Source organism: Microtus oregoni, unplaced genomic scaffold (assembly GCF_018167655.1).
Source record: "Microtus oregoni isolate MIOR12 unplaced genomic scaffold, Mior012 000008F_ref0000371, whole genome shotgun sequence".
NCBI classification, from domain to species: Eukaryota; Metazoa; Chordata; class Mammalia; order Rodentia; family Cricetidae; genus Microtus; species Microtus oregoni.
Window position 1 is genome coordinate 38,079,031 of NW_024543067.1, and position 20,498 is coordinate 38,099,528.

Genomic DNA, 20,498 nt, shown 5'->3' on the forward strand with positions numbered 1-20,498 from the left:
ACCTCTTCTCTGGAGCAGCTAACTGCAACAACATCATGGCACTAGGTCTTGCCTGAGGGCTCAAGTTGAGCTTTGACCCCCAGATGCCACCATGCCATTTGGTTTTGTTGGTGTGTCTTGGGCGGAGACTTCCTGCTTAGACCACTACCAAAGTAGTGGGTTGAGGGAGGGAACCTTTTTCCCTGCAGTGTGCCAACTGTAGTCATTGAGGCTGACAAGCAGTGGCAGGGTGACTGTGTTTGGGGAAGGGGTGGGGACAGGAGAGAATCTCTTTTGGTGCCCAAGTGTGTGTGCAACTTCCTGCCACTGAGGAAACAGTACAAACCAGCCCTCGCTTCTCTTTTCTCCACTGTGCTCTCAGGGCTGACAGGGAGCCCCCGATCCTGTGGCCTCAGCCAGCTTTCCCAGCCCCACATGGGAAGAGAGATGCCATGGACCGTTCTGCTGTTTGCATCTGGTGAGTCTGAAGCTTGCCCTCCCCCACCCGCCCTGCGGGGCAGAAAGCACAGTGGGACTATCCTCTCTAGTTGTTAGATGAGTTAGATACCCCTCAGAGCTGGCCTGGAGCCTGGGAGACTGCCTGACTGCCAGTCTGGGCCTTCTCATCCCCTCGGAGCCAAGTTTTTTTTTTTTTTTTTTTTTTTTTAAATTTATTTATTTACTTATTATGTATACAATATTCTGTCTGCATGTATGCCTGTAGGCCAGAAGAGGGCACCAGACATCATTACAGATGGTTGTGAGCCACCATGTGGTTGCTGGGAATTGAACTCAGGACCTTTGGAAGAGCAGGCAATGCTCTTAACCTCTGAGCCATCTCTCCAGCCCTCGGAGCCAAGTTTTATAGAAATATCATTCCTCCAGCAGTGCCACTGTCCCTGATTCAGCCCCCCTGGCTCCAGGACCATGGCACTCAGAGTAAGGGACTTGGGCTGTCAGGGGAGGTTAGCTCAGACGTTCCTGTGGAGTTAACACAGGGTGGGGCACCTGCCAGGGATGCATGTGTTTGTTTCTTTGTTTAAAGAGGGGCTGATGAGATGCTCAGGGGGTAAAGGCACTTGTTGCCGCCCTGATGACCTGGGTTTGATCCTGGTATTTACAGAGTGGAAGGAGAGAACCAACTCCTATGAGCTGTCCTCTGATTCACACACACACATGCGCGCGCGCACACACACACACACACACACACACAGCACACACACACACACGCGCGCGCACACACACAGCACACACAAATTCATACACACACACGAAATGAATGAATACATTTAATTAAAAAAAAAAAAACAGGAGCCGGGCGATGGTGGCGCACGCCTTTAATCCCAGCACTCGGGAGGCAGAGGTAGGCGGATCTCTGTGAGTTCGAGACCAGCCTGGTCTACAGAGCTAGTTCCAGGACAGGCTCCAAAGCCACAGAGAAACCCTGTCTCGAAAAACCAAAAAAAAAAAAAAAAAAAAAAAAAAAAAAAAGCCGGGCGGTGGTGGCGCACGCCTTTAATCCCAGCACTCGGGAGGCAGAGGCAGGCGGATCTCTGTGAGTTCGAGACCAGCCTGGTCTACAAGAGCTAGTTCCAGGACAGGCTCCAAAACCACAGAGAAACCCTGTCTCGAAAAACAAAAAACAAAAAACAAAAAAAAAAAAAAAAAAAAAAAAACAGGGACTGGAGAGATGACTCAGCAGTTAGCAGCACTGGCTGCTTTTCCAAAGAACCTGGTTTCAATTCCCAGCACCCATATGGCAGAACACAACTTTCTGTAACTCAGGTCCAAAGGGATTTGACACCCTTTTCTGGCCTCTACAGGGCCCAGGTACCCACATATTACCCAAACATACATGCAGGCAAATTACTCATACACAGAAAGTAAATTTAAAGAAGACAAAATGGATTGCCTCTGACTCTCTCTCTGGTCAGGAAGTTGTGACAGCTAGGCAAGGAAAGAGATTGATTGGTCCCTTCAGAGGCTGCTTCCTACAGAAGACCCACTCCAACCCCTCCCTCAGCCCCAAGCAGTAAGGTGGATTCTTCCACCCTCCTGTCTTTCTCTCCTTTACCCACCCTTTACCAACCAACATGAACTCGCCTCTTGGATTTTCTTTTTCTTTTCTGTTCTTGTGGATGAATCCAGGGCCTCAAATATGCTTGACAAAAGCACTGAGCCACACCCCAGCCCCTCACTGGGGATTCTAGGCAGGGGCTCTACCATTGAGTCCCACCCCAGCCCCTCACTGGGGGACTCTAGGCAGGGGCTCCACCACTGAGCCACACCCCAGCCCCTCACTGGGGGACTCTAGGCAGGGGCTCTACCACTGAGCCACACCCCAGCCCCTCACTGGGGGACTCTAGGCAGGGGCTCTACCACTGAGCCACACACACCCTCAGCTCATCTGTGTGCCCCATCTACCTTCTGGCCTTCTTCCCACAGCATTTCCTCAGGCTGGAAGGTTCCTCAATCTTCACTGCTGTCCTTCTCTACTAGCAAGGCTCAGATTATATGTCACCTCTTCTGGGAAACCCTCTGAGGTCACCCCAGTTCACAAGTAGCCTTCTCCATTGCCCAGAGCTCCTCCTGCCCTTTCCTCAGGTCAGCACTTCTGTTTATTTCCTTTCTGCCCTCATTTGATTTTCTGTGTATCGGGGATTTGCCTGCTTGCATGTTTGGGTAACTAGCTGTATGCCTGGTGCCTGTGGAGGCCAGAAGAGGGCGACAAATCCCTTTGGACCCGAGTTGCAGACTGAATTGTGAGCTGCTATGTGGGTGCTGGGAATCACACCCACGTCCTCTGGAAGGGTAGCCAGTGCTCTTAACCACTGCGCCCTCTCTTCAGCCCCAGCTTCTGTTCATTTCTATAGTCCACTGCCTTGTCCCTATCAACTACAGAAGGGACTGATACATAGTATTGTTGACTGAGCATCATTGTATTGTTTATAATAATTACTGCCACTGTCAATAAAGTAACTTAAACATAGACACATGAGTGCCATTGTACGCAGTGTTCCAGGTAACAGTGGTGAGTGTCCTGTTACAAACATCAAGTGCAGATCAACAGAAGGTTCGAATAGTCTGATCCCAGGCACACACATGCATGTGGACTCTGCATATATGCATTCATATAGAGTAGGTGATCTGGTCCCAAGAACACAGCCAGCTCAAGCTATCTTTCTTCATTACAGGCTCCTTGGCTCTTCCTGCACCATCCATCTTCCTGGCTACCCCCTACCCAAGCAGCCAAGATGATCCCATCTACATCTCGTGTACAGCCCCAGAGGACTTTCTAGGGGCCAATTTCACCCTGTTTCGAGGGGAAGAGGCAGTCCAGGTCCTGCAGGCCCCCTCAGATCAGCCTGGTGTAACATTCAATGTGACTGGTGGAGGCAGTGAGGCTGCTGGGGGGAACTTCCGCTGTCAGTATGTTGTGATGGGCGAGCACAGCCAGCCCCAGCTGTCGGACCTGAGCCAGCCAGTGCAGGTCCCCTTCCCAGGTAAGACTCCATGCAGAGACCTGAGCCAGCCAGTGCAGGTCCCCTTCCCAGGTAAGACTCCATGCAGAGACCTGAGCCAGCCAGTGCAGGTCCCCTTCCCAGGTAAGACTCCATGCAGAGACCTGAGCCAGCCAGTGCAGGCCTCCTTCCCAGGTAAGACTCCATGCAGAACCCCAGCCATGCTGCCCTCGCCCTCCCTGGGTTGCTTTGGTGCAAGTCCAAACTACAAATACGTAAATCTGAAGGAAGAGAAGCATCCACCTGATACACACCCAGAACTTCGAGCAGGGAAATGGTGTGCAAAGGCTAGAACTTGCCTGTATGTGTTGGTGGGAAATCCCAGGAAGCAGCTCAGTGATCAAGGAAAAGCATGTGGAATATGGCAGGGAGTGGTGGGCACAGCAGACTTCAGCTCTTCATCTGACTGAGCAGGAGCCCTGTAGACGTCATTATCTGTGTTCTTTCCCTGAGATGGGGTGGGTTTGCTCTGTGGGTCTGGAGTCCCAGGTATGGGCTTAGGGGGAGCTGAGTGGAAGGTGGTGTGTGAGACAAACACAAAAGGCTCGGCATGTGCTGGGGCACCCTTAGTTCCACATGGTGTCAGAGAGAAGCAACTCCAAAGCTAGCCTCTGATCTCCACTCCACACACATGCTAGTGTGCATACACTGCCTTCCCATGCTCAAAAGGATAATAATTGAAATGCAATTAACACAGTTATTTTTAAAGAGTAAGGCCAGGCATGTGGCACAGGCAGATCTCTGTGATTTTGAGGTCAGCCTGATCTACAGAGCAAATTCCAGGACAGCCAAGGCTATTCAAACCCTGCCTCAAAAATTTGACAAAACAAGGGGCTTGAGAGATGGCTCAGAGCTTAAGAGAACTGACTGCTGTTCCGGAGGTCCTGAGTTCAATTCCCAGCAACCACATGATGACTCACACCCATCTATAATGAGATCTGATCTCCAGAACACTATATAGATAATAAATAAATTTAAAAAACTTTTAAAAAATTTAACAAAACAAACAAACATACAACAACAAAACACCATTCAATATGGCTTCAGTAGCAAGATGTGAGGGTAAGGCAAGGGAATTTGTTCAAATTTGAGGTCAGCCTAGGCTACATAGGAAGTATGATTTTAGCATGGCATACATAACAAGGTTCAGGCAATCATTGCTATGGAGCAAGACCTGGTTTCAAAAACACCACATGGGGGAACTGGAGAGATGGCTCTGCATTTTGGAGCACTGGCTGCTCTTTCAGAAGGCCTGGTTCAGTTCCTACAACCACTTTAACTCCAACCCGAGGAGACCTACTGCCCTCTTCTGGCACCCACAGGCACTGCACACAAGTGGTACAGAGATATTCATGCATGCAAAACACCCAAACATATAAAATAAATAACCAATTAATTAGACAACAACAACACGGGAGCCAGACTTGGTGGGTACACACTCTAGTGCCAGCACTCAGAAGGTAGAGGCAAGTTCAGAGCCAGCCTGGTCTAAATAGAGAGTTCCAGGCAAGCCAGGGGTACATAGTGAGGGCTTGTCTCAAAACAAACTTGTCAGGGGAGGTGGCTACATTGCCAGAGCACTTGCCAGGCATTCTCAAAGCCCCAGGGTTTCATCCCCAGCACAGGCACATGTCCGTCATCCTAGTAGATGCAAGCGAATCAGGAGTTCGAATCAGGAGTTCAAGGTCATCCTCTGTCATATAGCAAGTTTGAGGGCTGCTTGGGGCACACCAGTTCCTATTGGAAAAAGGAAAGAAATGAAAAAGAAATTGGATTCACCCACAAAAGGGCTTTGTTGGTTCACTGAAATCAGTTCACTGTGTGAATTCAGACATGGCTAGAATTTTTAAAAAATGAAAGAATTACATAGAAAGAGCGTGTCTCAAACAAACACCAAGATGGCAGGAACCCCACGTCGCCTTGCCCTCCTTCCCTGATTATTATTTTTTTAAAATATTTATTTATTTATTATGTATACAATATTCTGTCTGTATGCCTGAAGGCCAGAAGAGGGCGCCAGACCTCTTTACAGATGGTTATGAGCCACCATGTGGTTGCTGGGAATTGAACTCAGGACCTTTGGAAGAGCAGGCAATGCTCTTAACCACTGAGCCATCTCTCCAGCCCCTTCCCTGATTATTTTAAGGGCCTTTCCCTTCATGGTGGCATAGCCTGCGCGGCAGCTCCAGACACGCATCTTGGTGCTCCAGTGCCAATACAGAGAAATGAGCCTTTCAAACAGCTCTTGTAAAATCCGCAGTCATTTGTTTATGTGTGTGAGCATTTTGTCAGCATTATGGAAGGTACATCACATGTGTGCAATGCCCAAAGCAGTCAGAAGACTTTTTTTAAATACATTTTTTATTGATATTTATTGAGCTCTACATTTTTCTCTGCTCCCCTCCCTGCCTTTCCCCTTCCCCCTTCAGCCCTCCCCCAAGGTCCCCATGCTCCCAATTTACTCAGGAGATCTTGTCTTTTTCTACTGTCTACTCCCCATGTACATTAGATCTATGTAAGTCTCTCTTAGTGTCCGCATTGTTGTCTAAGTTCTCTGGGATTGTGGTTTGTAGGCTGGCTTTCTTTGCTTTATGTTTAAAAACCACCTATGAGTGAGTACATGTGATAATTGTGTCTGGGTTACCTCACTCAAAATAATGTTTTCTAGCTCCATCCATTTTCCTGCAAAATTCAAGATGTCATTAATTTTTTCTGCTATGTAATACTCCATTGTGTAAATGTACCACATTTTCCTTATCTATTCTTCAATAGAGGAGTATTTAGGTTGTTTCCAGGTTCTGTCTATGACAAACAAAGCTGCTATGAACATAGTTGAGCACATGTCCTTGCGGCATGATTGAGCATCCTTTGGATATATACCCAAAGTGGTATACTGGGTTTTGAGGAAGGTTGTTTCGTAATTTTCTGAGAAATCGCCACACTGACATCCAGAGGGGTTGTACCAGCTTGCATTCCCACCAGCAATGCAGAAGTGTTCCCTTTTCCCTACAACCTCTCCAGCATAAGTTGTCATCAGTGTTTTTGATTTTGGCCATTCTTACAGGTGTAAGATAAAATCTCAGAGTTGTTTTGATTTGCATTTCTCTGATGAGTAAGGATGTTGAACATTTCCTTAAGTGTCTTTCAGCCATTTTAGATTCCTCTGTTGAGAGTTCTCTGTTTAGGTCTGTACTCCATTTTTTTTTTATTGGATTATGTGATCTTTTGGTGTCCGATTTCTTGACTTCTTTGTATATTTTGGAGATCAGACCTCTGTCTGATGTGGGGTTAGTGAAGATCTTTTCCCATTCTGTAGGCTGTCGTTTTATCTCTTCGACTGTGTCCTTTGCTTTACAGAAGCTTTTCAGGCCGGGCGGTGGTGGCGCACGCCTTTAATCCCAGCACTCGGGAGGCAGAGGTAGGCGGATCTCTGTGAGTTCGAGGCCAGCCTGGTCTACAGAGCTAATTCCAGGACAGGCTCCAAAGCCACAGAGAAACCCTGTCTCGAAAAACCAAAAAAAAAAAAAAAAAAAAAAAAAGCTTTTCAGCTTCAGGAGGTCCCATTTATTAATTGTTTCTTTCAGTGTCTGTGCTGCTGGGGTTACATTAAGAAGTGATTCCCTGTGCCAATATGTTCAAGTGTACTTCTTACTTTCTCTTCTATAAGGTTCAGTGTGGCTGGCTTTGTGTTGAGGTCTTTGATCCATTTGGACTTGAGTTTTGTGCATGGTGATATGGGTCTATTTTCATTTTTCTACATGTTGATATCCAGTTATGCCAGCACCACTTGCTAAATATAGTTTCTTTTTTCCATTTGATATTTTTTGCTTCTTTATCAAAGATCAGGCGTTTGAAGATGTGTGGATTGATATCTGGGTCTTCTATTAGGTTTCATTAGTCCTCCTGTCTGTTCTTATGTCAATACCAGGCTGTTTTCAGTACTGTAGCTCTGTAGTAGAGTTTGAAATCAGGGATTGTGATGCTTCCAGAAGTTCTTAGTTCTTTTATTGTACAGGATTGTTTTGGCTATCCTGGGTATTTTGCTTTTCCATATGAAGTTGAGTACCATTCTTTCAAGGTCTTTGTAGAATTTTGCTGGGATTTTGCTGGGCATTGCGTTGATTTTTTTTGTTTTGTTTTTCAAGACGGTTTTTCTGTGCAACAGCTCTGGCTGTTCTGAAACTCACGCTATAGACCAGGCTGGCCTCAAACCTGCTTCTGCCTCCCAAGTGCTGGGATTACAGGCGTGTGACACCACCACCCAGCCTAAGAGGGTTCTTTTTTTTTTTAAGATTTATTTTTTTATATTTATTTATTTATTATGCATACCATATTCTATCTCTGTGTATTCCTGCAGGCCAGAAGAAGGCACCAGACCTCATTACAGATGGTTGTGAGCCACCATGTGGTTGCCAGGAATTGAATTCAGGACCTTTGGAAGAGCAGGCAATGCTCTTAACCACTGAGCCATCTCTCCAGCCCCTAAGAGGGTTCTTATCCTCTGGGTCTGGCATTGTGCATGATTAGGAGCTGCCATGTGGTTGCTGGGAATTTAACATGGATCCGCTAGAAGAGCAGCCAGTGGTTTTAACCACTGAGTTATTGCTCCAGTCTTCAAAATTTGTTTTCTTTTCCTTTTCTTTATCTCTTTTTCTTTTGTTTCTTCTTCTTTTTCCTTTCTTCTTTCTTTCTTTCTTTCTTTCTCTTTCTTTCTTTTTTCTTTCTTTCTTTCTTTTTCTTTTTGAGACATGGCTTCTCTATGTAACAATCCTAACAGTCCTGGATCTCACTCTGTAGATGTACCTGCCTCTGCTTCCAAGTACTGGGATCAAAGGCATACACCACCACTGCTCAGCCTTCTCTTTTTTAAAAAAGATTTACTTACGAATTTTATGTATAGGCATGTTCTGTCTGCATGTACATCTGCATATCAGAAGAGGGCATCAGATCCCATTATAAGTAGCTGGTAGTCTCCACGCAGTTGCTGGGATTTGAACTCCAGACCTCTGGAAGTGGGCTGGAGAGATGGCTCGGTGGTTAAGAGCACTGACTGCTCTTCCAGAGGACCCGGGTTCAATTCCCAGCACCCACATGGCAGCTCACAACTGTCTGAAGATCTAGTTCTAGGGGATCTGACACCTTCACACCAATGCACATAAAATAAAGTTAAATAAACCATAAAAAAAACCCCAGACCTCTGAAAGTGCAGTCAGTGGCCTTAACCCCTGAGCCATCTCTTCAAGCCCAATTTTTTAATTTGCATTTTGTGTTGTGTTGACAGAAGTTTTTGTCCTGCCCAGTCCTGCAGCTGTTAGGTCCCAAATAATCACACAGAAGTCTACATTAATGATAAGTTGATTGGGCCATTAGCTCAAGCTTCTTATTACCTAATTCTTATAACTTATATTAGCCCATAATTCTTGTCTGTGTTAGCCATGTGGCTTGGTACCTTTTTCAGCGAGGCAGTCATATCTTGCTTGTTTTGTGTCTGGCTTCCTCTCTGTCTGGATGAGGACTACAGACTAAAACTTCCCTCTTCCCAGAATTCTCATTGCCCACCTCTACTTCCTGCCTGGCTACTGGCCAATCAGCATTTATTTAAATACAAGTTACAAAGTATAGACCATTGTCCCACAGCATGTTGTGTTTGAGTGTGGGTAATGTATGTATTCCTGTTTGCACACATGGAGGTCAGAGGACAATCTGAGACCCAGTCTCTCCTTATACCATGTGGAAACTGAACTCAGGTTGTCAGATTTGGTGGTAAGTGCCTTTAACCACTAAACCATTGTTTTATGGTTACTATTGCTGTGATCAAACACCAGAACCAAGAGCAAGCTGGGGAGGAAAGGGCTTATTTAGCTTATACTTCTACATCATAGTCCACCATTGAAGGAAGTCAGGGCAGGAACTCAAACAGGCCAGGAACATGGAGGCAGGAGCTAATTGATGCAGAGGCCATGGAGGGGGTCCTACTTACTGGCCTACTCACTCTACTTTCTTTTCTTTTTTTTCTGTGTAGCTTTGGCTATCCTGGAATTTGCTCTGTGGACCTGGCTGACCTCAAATTCAGAGATCTGCTTCCTGAGTGCTGTTATTAAAGGGATGCAGCACCGCCACCCAACCTCATCCTACTTTTCTTATAGAACCCAGAATCACCAGCCCAGGGATGGTACCACCCACAGTGGGCTGGACTCTCCCACTTCAATCACTAACTAAGAAATGCCCTACAGCCAGCAGGAGGTGGTGGCAGGTGCCTTTACCCTCAAGTAGTTTTCTTTCTTTCTTTCTTTCTTTCTTTCTTTCTTTCTGTTTTGTTTTTCGAGACAGGGTTTCACTGTGGCTTTGGAGCCTGTCCTGGAAAACTCACTCTGCAGACCAGGCTGCAGAGATCCGCCTGCCTCTGCCACCATGTACTGGGATTAGAGGTGTGCGCCTCCATGCCAGGCTCACAGAGCTCTTTTTAGAAGAGTTTTCATGAAGGCTGGAGATATGGTTCAGCATTTGAGAGGGCTGGCTGCTCTTTCAAAGGACCCAAGTTTGGTTCCCAGCACCCACGTCAGGCAGTTCTCAACTGCCTGTAACCCCAGTGAGGGGAACTGACACCCTTTTTTGGGCTCTGTGGGCACTAGAATGCACTGCAGAAGTCTCTTTCATCCATCATGAATATAAATAAAAATACAAATGTTTTCATTAGAATGTATTAACTATATCCAACAATGGCTATATATGTATGTATACATATGTATATATATTATATATGTACACACACACACACACACACACACTCGACAGGCCACCTGGATGATTCAGTGGGTAAGGACATTGCCGTCAGACCTGATGGGACCCATATGATGGAAGTTGAGAACCAACTCCCATATATTGTCCTCTGACCTCCATGTACATACTATGGTGTATGTGTGTATAGGTCATTCTGTATCCTAGGCTGGCTTTGAATTCTCTAGCACATGCTAGCCTTGAACTCACAATCTTCCTCCTCAACTTTCTAAGTGATTGGTAATCCAGTCTTGGAATGGGACTACCTCCATAGAAGGAAGAAATTTTGTCACTGGTCCAGGGGAGTCCTCACTGGCTGCTAATTGCCTATGTACAAGGCTCTTTAAGTTTCCAGGCCCACCTGTAGTCAAGATGCTTGGCTGGGGTGTACCTTGGGTGAGGGTGAAGCTCCAGAAGGCACCTCCAGATGCCCTCCCACCTCCTTCACCTCCCCATTCTCTTCTCCCTCTAGCCCCCATCTGGATCATGAAGCTCTCCCTGTGCCTGGCCGGAGCCGTCCTCCTTCTCATGGGGCTGGTGGTTGTCACCGTGGTGGTCAGGAAAGGTAATGAGGTATAGAGCAGACAAGGCCAGCTGGCAGCCTCCAACTGCTCTCATTCTTCCTTTCAGTTTTGAGGCAGGGTCTCACTATGTAGTCCTGGCTGTCCTGAGACCACTGTGTGGTCCAGGCTGGCCTGAACATCAGAGATCCACTGCCTCCATTTCCGTCCTTGGGAGTGCAGGCATTATGCCACCATGCCCAACTCTTTCTCTCGTTTCCCTTCCCCTCCCCACTCTCTTCTCCTCCCTCTTCCCTATCACATCATTGAGGCTGATGTCTTTTTCTTTTTTTTTGGGGGGGGGTATGTGTATGTGGTTAGAACTTGAAATCCTCTTGCCTCAGCTTCCCAAGTACCACAATTCCATATGGACAATACCACCGTTATTTTATTTTAATGTTTTAATTTAATTTTTTGTTTTATGTATATGGGTGTCTGCCTGCATGCGCGCGTGCGCGCGCGCACACACACACACAATGTGCATGCAGTCCCACACATAGACAAAAGAGGGCACTGGATATCCTGTAATTGGAGTTTCAAATGGCTGAGTCGTCATGATCTTCAGGAGGCAAGAAGGAAGTTCAGTTCAACATGACCAAAGAGCCATGTTGGCTCAAGTTTCAGGAGTCTGACCCCAGTGGTTTATTTTCGGTATATTAAGCACAGCACAATCTGGTGAAAAATTTCCTGGTGCTAATGAACTTAACCCCATGTTCACAATGAAGCTTAACATGACACTGAAACTCTCTGTAGGGGCTGGAGAGATGGCTCAGCGGTTGAGAGCGCTGGTTGCTCTTCCAGAGGACTGGGGTTCAATTCCCAGCACCCACATGGCAGCTCACAACTGTCTGAAAATCCAGTTCCAGGGGATCTGACACCTTCACACCAATGCACATAAAGATAAATAAATCATGAAAAAATTTAAAAAAAAAAGAAACTCTCTGTAAAGTCCGTGTTACATCTTCCTAAGATGGACTCTCCAGATTGTCTACACATGACACCTTCCAAAAAGATAGGTTCTTTTTTTTTGGATATTTATTTAGTGGTTAGTGGTTATGGAAGGGAAGGGAGAAGGGAAGAAGAACAGAGAGGGAGAGAGAGAGAGAGGGAGAGAGAGAGAAGCTGCCTTTCCGAGAGGAAAGATAGGTTCTATACATTGAGAAAAGCAAGCTCATGATAAGGTCTGAGGTCTCTGGTGCGGTCTCACCAGGCTACTAACCACGCCCACTCGCAGCCTTCCTTTGCAGGAACAACCCTGAAAAGGGTTTGACATTCCAGGTTCTGCTAGGCTCATCTGTGAGCATGAGGACCACTGTGCCTCCTACACACGTGTGTGGGAACTGAGCTTGGGGCCTCTAGAAAAGCAGCCAGCGATGGCTCTTACCCATGAGCCATCTTTCTGCCTCAGCAGGACTGTTTTTTCTCATCCATGTTTTCAGGAGCACAGAGACAGACAGATTGGGGAATTCTTTCAGCAGAACTCAGCAAGGGGGCACCAGCAGAAGTGAGGTGACAGGTGGACAGGGGGCAGAATGACATATGGGATTCCTGAGTACTCAAGGGGACTAGACTGTTTCTAGACCACCCCGAGGCATCACGATTATGGAGGTGCAAGTCTTTTGCATAAAAGGCAGAGTGGGCACACCTGTTGTCCCAGCACTTACTAGTTGAAGGCAGAAGAGTCAAGAGTTCAATGTCAGCCTCACTGCACAGCAAGTTCCAGGCTAGCCTGAGCTATGTGCCGCTGTTCCATTTGTGCTCAACCATTCTCCCTCCATCTGATTCTAGAACTTTTCTAGAGCAATGCTTCTCAACCTTCCTATGCTGCGGCCCTTTAGTACAGTCTCTCATGTTGTGGTGACCCCAGCCATAACATTTTCATTCCTACTTCATTCTTACAATTTTGCTATTGTTATGGACTGTAAGGTAAATATATCTGGAGCTAGAGGTTTGGTGAGGGGGGGGCACAACCCAGTTTGAGAACCGCTATTCTGGACTCTGCACATTGGGCAGTGACTCTGTTCAATCCACCCTCGGCTCCTGGCAACTGTGGAGACTCCTTTCTACACCAAGTTTACTTATTATTAGGGGGAGGTATGTGGAGGTTTCAGGATTCAGTTCTCTTTTTCCACTTTGTGGGTTCCCAGGATCCAATCAGATCATCAGGCTTGACAGCCAGTGTCTTTACCTGAAGAGCCATCTCCCCCACCCCAACTTTTGACAGGTATCATGTAGCCCATGCTGGCCTTAAACTTGCTTTATAGCTGAGGGTGGCCTTGAACTCCTGATCTTAGTGCTAGGGCTACAGACTTGTGTTGGAAATTGTCTAGCAGCATATTCATGTTTTTTTTTAATTTTTATTTAGTATTTTTGAGATACGGTTTCTCTATGTAACAGCCCTTGCTGTCCTGGGACTAGCTCTGTAGACTAGGCTGGCCATGAACTCACAGAGATCCACCTGCCTCTGCCTCTTAAATCCTGGGATTAAAGTCAGGTGCCACCACTACCCGAAGGGTAATTTAATGTTTTTTAATGAACATACATTTCTCATAAATAAAGCACAAAAATAAATAAGGGGCATCAAGATTGCTGAGCAGACAAAGATGCTTACCTGAGTTCAATCCCTCAGCCTCATGGCAGACAGCTGATGCCACAGGATTTCCTCTAACCTTTGCATATGCCCTACTGTATGTGTACCACACCCACACAAGAACACGCATGCACAGAGTAAACAAAGGTTAATAAAAAGACCCACCTATAATATACTGGGTGAAGTGATAGCACACACCTATGGTCCCAGAACTCAAAAGGCTGATGAAAGAGGACTGTCATTTAAAGATCAACCTGGGCTGGACCCTGTCTCAAAGAAACAGATCAAGGGTGATGCCACACACCCATAATTCCAGCATTTAGCAGGTAGAAGTAGAAGGACTAGGAGTTCAAAGCCAACCTTGGCTACATAGTGAGTTCAGGCTAGCCTGAGCTACACAGGAAAACTAAGAGAAGGTAGGGTAGGCATGTTGGCACAAGTTTTTTTGTTTGCTTGTTTTTGTTTTTTGTAGACAGTGTTTCTCTCTGTAGCTTTGGAGCCTGTCCTGGAACTTGCTCTGTAGACCAGGCTGGCCTTGGTCCTCTTGCCTCTGTCTCTCAAGTGCTGGGATTAAAGGTGTGCGCCATCACTGCCCGGCCTGGCTCAAGCTTTTAATCCCTGTACTCAGAAAGTAGATCTCTACCTACAATCTAATCTATGTAGTAAATTCCAGAACAACCAGGGCTACATGTGAAACCCTGCTTAGAAAACAAAACAACCACAAAAGCCGAGAAAGATCTGTTTAGAGCAGCTTTTGTGCTTAGTAGCAGATCCATGTGGATAAGGCAAGGCTGGGTTCCACAGGGGCAAGGGAGCTTTTGTTTCATGTGTGTAAACATTTCTCAGCAGCTACCAGATCCAGAATAATCTAACGAATGTTTGTTTGTCTTTCTTCCAGCTAAAATAAAAAACTTACAGAAGCAGAGGTGAGACCCTCCAGGGCGGTCTTTGAGCACTTTGCTGGCGGGGCAGGTGCTGGGCAGACTTTCATCCCCTACAGTACTCTCTGGTGGAAGGGCTGACAAATGCATGCACATGAATTATTTATTGAGCACTGCTGTGTACCAGCATGCTCTAAATCAAGGCTCACCACTTCCTCTCAGCAGTCCAGATGAATCCCACTTTCCAGATGTGAATACTGAGGCCTGGAGTTCAGTCACACAGGGCTAGGCAGCCCAGCTGCCTTACCTCCAGCTCACTGCTGGCTGCCACATTATTGTCCCAGAAATCTAGATATTTGTGGTGGCATTCTTCGGGACTCTCACTGGGACTGTGCCATCCTAATAGTCAGAGAACTGTCACTCAGTGTGATGACTGATGGTGCAGGTATTTGCTGGGGAGGGAATGAGCAAGTGGTAAGAACAAGCCATAGCAGGTGTCTCTGGGGGATGTTCCTGAACAAGTGTCCTGTTTCACGGGGCATCCTTTCATCTGAATCCCTTTGCAGAGAGCGGGAATCCTGCTGGGCTCAGATCAACTTCACTAATACAGGTCTGTTATGCCCTTCATATTCCCTGGTGTTTCCCTGGGTGAAGTAAGCTTCAATATCCTGTTGCTACTTGGACCCTTTCTGTGGCCTCTTGTTTTTGGGGCACAAACACTGTCCCCATTCTTTCTGCTGGGTTCCTACTTTCTGTTTCTGTCTCCAACCTCTACACTGGCTCTCCGTCCACCCCCCCCCCCCCCCCCCGCCGCCAGGAAACCTTCCCTGACCCCCAACAGCCTGTGCTGTTCTTCAACACCGCCCATGCTATCGGCACACTTAAGAGATCAGCGTCTGTGTCTATCTACTTGTTCGTGATTTCTGTGTGCGGGAGCCAGCATGCCACAGTGCATGTGAGGAGGTCAGAGGACGACTTGCAAGAGTCAATTCTTTCCTTCTACCAAGTGGGTCTTGGGTTGAATTCAAGTCAACAAACTTGGCTGCAGGTGCCTTTGCCTGCTGGCTCCCACCCACTTCTACACAGTGAGATCTGTGTCCTTCCTCTCAATGTTCACAACTCACCCTGGGGTGGCTGGAAAGGAGCAAGAGAAGATACTGGAAGATGACCCTAACTCTCCTGCAGGGTGGATTCTAGGTGTTGAGACCGTGGGACAGGAACAGATGGGTGCAGGGCAGTGGGCCTGACCTGTGCTGATCCTGCTTTCTGTTTCAGACATGTCCTTTGATAACTCTCTGTTTGCCGTCTCCACGGTGAGTAGCTTTTTCTCGGTCAAGTTCCCTGATGACCGACCGACCAGCTAAGAGGGAAGTGTTACTGGGAGCCCTCTGAAGCCCAGAGTCACAGAACTATGATTTTTCCATAAGCCTGGGGCTGGTTGTGGGAAACCAGGGCTCACCAGATCATATTGTCACTGGATTGGGTTCAGCCCTCGAGGCTGGTGAAAGGAGATCTGGTCACCCAGTGGTCTTTTCATGTTCCTTCATGGAGCCTCGTGATACTCTGATGTACTCTTGTCTCCTCCTAACAATAAGAAAAGCTTATTTTGCCGGTTGAGGTGGTGCACGCCGGTAGGATTTGCTGAAGGAGGCAGAAGCAGGAGGATCACGAGTTCGAGGCCAGCCGGGGCTACACATTAAAAACAAAAACAGGGGCTGGAGAGATGGCTCAGAGATTAAGAGCACTGACTGCTCTTCCAGAGGTCCTGAGTTCAATTCCCAGCAACCATATGGTGGCTCACAGCCATCTGTAATGAGATCTGGTGCCCTCTTCTGGCATGCAAGCATACAGGTAAGGAATGTTGTATACATGATAAATAAATCTTAAAAAAAAACAAAAACAAAAACAAAAAAAAAAGAAAAGCTTATTTTTAAGTCTGTCTTTTTTTAAGTCAGTTTATTTTTAAGTAGGCTTATACCTCTAATCCCAGCACTTGGAAGGTGGAGGCAGAAGGACTGGAAGATGCCTTGAGTTTGAGACTAACCTGGGCTACACAGTGAGGTACAGGGCAACCTGGGCTACAGAGTCCCAGCTCCCCCACCCACTTTATTTTGGGGGGGGTACCACAGTGTACACGAAGAATTCAGAGGTCAGCTTGATGGACATGGTTCTCTCCTACCGTGTGAGCTCCAGGAATCAAATTCAGGTATAAGGTTTGACTGAAAGTGCTTGAGCTGCTGAGCCAACTTTCCACCTGAACCCCTTCTTAAACCAAACAACGAGAAGGGCAAAGTGGCGCCTTTAATCCTACCTAGCACTCAGGAGACAGAGACAGGAGGATCCCTGAGTTTGAGGCTAGCCTGATCTATAGAGTGAGTTCTAGGACAACTAGGGCTACACAGAGAAACCCTGTTTCAAAAAGGCAACAAAACAAAACAATGTAACAAAAGCTGGAGAAGCAGCCGCATTGGTAGAATGAGGGCCTAGTATGTTTGAAGCAGGGGCTCCATACTCACCACAGTGTACAAAAAGAAAGAGGCGGGGAGGGAGTGGGGAGAGAGAGGTTTTCTGGGACCTGTTACATCTGTTGTGGCTCTAGGTCTTAACAAATCCTGAACTGTGCAGATAAACCTAGGAGGCAGGGCATGGTGGCCAATGCACCCAATGCATATAATTCTAACACTGCAAATAATTCCAACACTTGGGAGGCTGAGACAAGTGGACTGCTTCAGGTGTGTCTCAGCCTGGGCAGCCAGGACCATCCAGCCCCTAAGGCTTTTGTATTGTTGCTAGGTTTGGCTGGATAGTTTCTAGACAGGTTAGTCACAAACTCACCATGTCGTTGAGGGTGCACCTGAACACCTGGTCATCTTACACCTAGTGCTGTGATCACAGGTGTGCCCACTGTACCCGCTTATGAGGTGCTGGGATGGACACAGGGCTTCCTGCGTACTAGGCAATACTCTGCCATATCAGTCACATGTTTCACTTGCTTTTATTTGAGAAGCTGTCTCAATAAGTAGTCATTCCCCCCACCATCCCAGGGCTGTATACAACACTGTAACACACACGCGTGCGCGCGCGCACACACACACACACACACACACACACACACGTCTTGGGCTAGATGTTGAGACCAAAAATCTCAAGCCCTATTTCCTGCTTTTCTTGATTTGCCTACTCTCATATGAACAATATATTTCTCCTTTTAACTGGCTAGTTCCACTTCACATAGTAACCTTAGGTTCATCCCATTTTTTTTTCTTTAGACATGGTTTATCTGTAGCTTCGGTGCCTGTCTCGGAACTAGCTCTTGTAGACCAGGTTGGCCTTGAACGCCCAGAGATCCACCTGCCTCTGCCTCCCAAGTGCTGAGATTAAAGGCGTGCGCCACCACTGCCCAGCCATCCCATGTTTTTAATTTTTATTTTTTAAATGGTGTTTTGCCTGTATTCATGCCTGTGTGAGAGTTGGATCCTGGGGTTACCGACAGTTGTGGGCTGCCATGTGGGTGCTGGAAATTGAACTCGGATCCTCTGAAAGAGCAATCTGTGCTCTTAACTACTGAGCCATCTCTCCAGCCCTTGAACCCACATTGTTAAGTGTCTAAATTTTCTTCATTTTCAAAGCTGAATACCATTCCAGAGTACTATATACCACATTCTGCTGATTCATGTTTATTGATGGACACCTGGAAGACTCCCACCTTTTTACTTTTGTGAACACTGTTGCTGTGAACATGGGTATGCAAATACCTCAGTTCTTGCTTTTGGTTTTACTTTTTTTTTCCCATCCTTTCTTTTTCAGAAAGGGTCTCATTATGTAGCCCTGGCTGACCTGGAACTGTAAATCTAGTTCTAGGGGATCCAAAGCTGCACCCACAAGCTGCACCTGCACAGATGCAAGCAAATACATGTCCAGGAACAGTAAACAAACCCTCCTAAGAAGAAAGCTTTGATGTTGGTAGAAATGATGACAAAGAAGCTGTCAGGTGCCTGGTGTTCACTGCCCCTCTCGGGGCCTGACATGTAACAGTGTGGAGTCCGACGTAGAGGAAGGGTCACCATTTTATTGATTTTTCTTTTACTTTTTTATGTTATTGGTATTTTGCCGGTATGTATGTTTGTGTGAGGGCTTCAGAAGCCCTGGAACTGTTCCTGTTACAGTTGTGAACCACCATGTGGGTGCTGGGAATTGACCCTGGGTCCTCTGGAAGAGCACCTGAGGCAGGGAGATCTCTCTAAGTTAGAGGCCGGCCTGGTCTACAGAGAGAGTTTCAGAATAGTCATGGCTACACAGAGGGACCAAAAAAAAAAAAAAAAAAAAAAACCAAAAAAACCCCAAAAACAAAACACCCCCCCCCCAAAAAAAAAAGGCAAGAAAGGATCTCACTGTTTAGCCCTGGTTGGCCTGGAACTCACTATGTAGCCCAGGCTGGCCTGCCTGCCCCTGTCTCCTGAGTGCTGGGATTAAAGGCATACCCTGCTTTTTTTTTTTTTTGAGCCTGTCCTGGAACTAGCTCTGTAGACCAGGCTGGTCTCGAACTCACAGAGCTCCACCTGCCTCTGCCTCCCGAGTGCTGGGATTAAAGGCGTGCACCACCATCGCCCGGCCCCTGCGTTTTTAAATTTTTTTTTTTTTAAAAAAAACAAAGACCCTGTAGCTAGACAGGGATTTTACTGGGGTTAGGGAGGCCCAAAGCTCTGAGGGGACCTCAGCCTGCCTTAATCAGCTGGCTTCAGTTCTTGAAAGGTTTTAGGGGAGCCCTGATAGGGTGAGTACAAACGTGAGCTGGCATATCAGGTACCAGCCACCTCAGGTACCTCTCTTTTTCAGGCCCACAATGCCCCTAGATGGATCCCATTACTAAACTAAAGCATAGGAGAGTTGTCACTCAAGTGAGGCCAGGCTGCTAGAGAGTGACAGGAATGGAGACAGAGCCTAGGCCTCTGGTCCTCCTTCCTCAGCAGAGAGAAGGCCGTAGGGGCAGAGCCACTGAAGGCTGGGATACGGGAGGTGTGGGGGACGAAGAGTTGAGAGGGTACCTGAGAACTTGGAATAGGGGAACTCCCAGATTCTCATACCCCAAATCACTCAGTATTTTTTCTTCCATGGACAAAGAAAATGACTCAGGAAAACATGATGTCAACCCTGGATGCACATCCGCGCAACTCAGGTCCTCAAGACAGGCCCTCCTCTACATCATCCTCTCCGGAGCTCCCTGAGTTCAGCACTTTCCGGGCCTGCCAATGAAGCAGAGGAACGAGGACCCACAGCTGCAGAAGCTGGACATCTGTCCAGAGAAGGGGACTGCTGGTGTGACCTTCCTTACAGAAGACAAGAAAAATAGGATATCAGCCTAGAGGCGGGATGGAAAGCCAGAGCCCCCTTGCAGATTCTCTAGATTGGCCAGATCACCAGAGACGTGCTGCCATTTCATCTGGACATCCAGCTGGGCATAAGGGACATTTGGTACCTCCTTTCCTGGGCTTCCCCAGCTGCACTTGACTTTCAGACTGGGTGTTTGGGGGGGGGGTGTTTTCTGTTGTTGTAGGGTCTCACTGTGTATCCCTGTCGGTCCTGGAACGCACTCTGTAGACCAGACTGGGCCTCAAACTCACAGAGATCCACCTGCCTCTGTCGAGTGCTGATATTAAAGGTGCATACCACCATGCCCGACTTTGGGGTGTTTGCTGTTGTTTTGGAGACAGGATTTCTCTGTGTAGCCCTGGCTGTCCTGGAACTCACTCAGCAGTCCAGACTGCCTGCTTCTGCCTCCCAAATGCTACGATTAAAGGCTTGCACTACTCAGGCTGACAGGGTGTATGTTTTTTAGTGACAGAATTTCACTTTGTACCTCAGGCTGGCCTTGAGATCACATCATCCTGTTTCTGCCTGAAATTATGGGCTTGCACCATTGGGGAGTGGGGCTTGGGAAGGGGCTGGGTGGTTTTTGAGTCCTGCTGGCAAGGCTCCTGTTAAAGTAATCCTAAGGCCTCAGGTAATCATTAAATTTGGGACTGCATGGCTTGGGGGTGTGGGGTGGGGAAAGAGATGAACTGGCCACGCTGGAGGTACCACACCACTGAACTTCAGCCAATGTCGGGTAAGAGAAATGTTTGGAGGTGCAGAAGAGAATGGAGCATGCGGAGACCAGGAAAGTGGGAACAAAAGGGTCTTAAAGGACCAG

General features: G+C 47.2%; 1 protein-coding gene across 1 annotated transcript; it reads left to right on the forward strand.

Annotated features, from left to right (window-relative positions):
- Positions 1–338: 338 nt before the first annotated feature.
- Positions 339–20,071, forward strand: CUNH19orf38 (chromosome unknown C19orf38 homolog). Its single transcript, XM_041656711.1, has 7 exons — positions 339–457; positions 3,174–3,482; positions 10,750–10,842; positions 14,326–14,353; positions 14,875–14,918; positions 15,584–15,621; positions 19,430–20,071. The coding sequence occupies exons 1-7, from the start codon at positions 415–417 to the stop codon at positions 19,559–19,561; spliced, it is 687 nt and encodes a 228-aa protein (XP_041512645.1). The 5' UTR covers positions 339–414; the 3' UTR covers positions 19,562–20,071.
- Positions 20,072–20,498: the final 427 nt, after the last annotated feature.

What these genes read in the sequence shown, in the direction of transcription:
- CUNH19orf38 (XM_041656711.1), top strand. Translation starts at nt 415, where the DNA reads ATGGGAAGAGAGATGCCATGGACCGTTCTGCTGTTTGCATCTG. An exon ending in GATCAACTTCACTAATACAG is followed by an intron (nt 14,919 to 15,583) that starts GTCTGTTATGCC and finishes TTTCTGTTTCAG; the next exon opens with ACATGTCCTTTGATAACTCT. An exon ending in CTCTGTTTGCCGTCTCCACG is followed by an intron (nt 15,622 to 19,429) that starts GTGAGTAGCTTT and finishes CCATGGACAAAG; the next exon opens with AAAATGACTCAGGAAAACAT.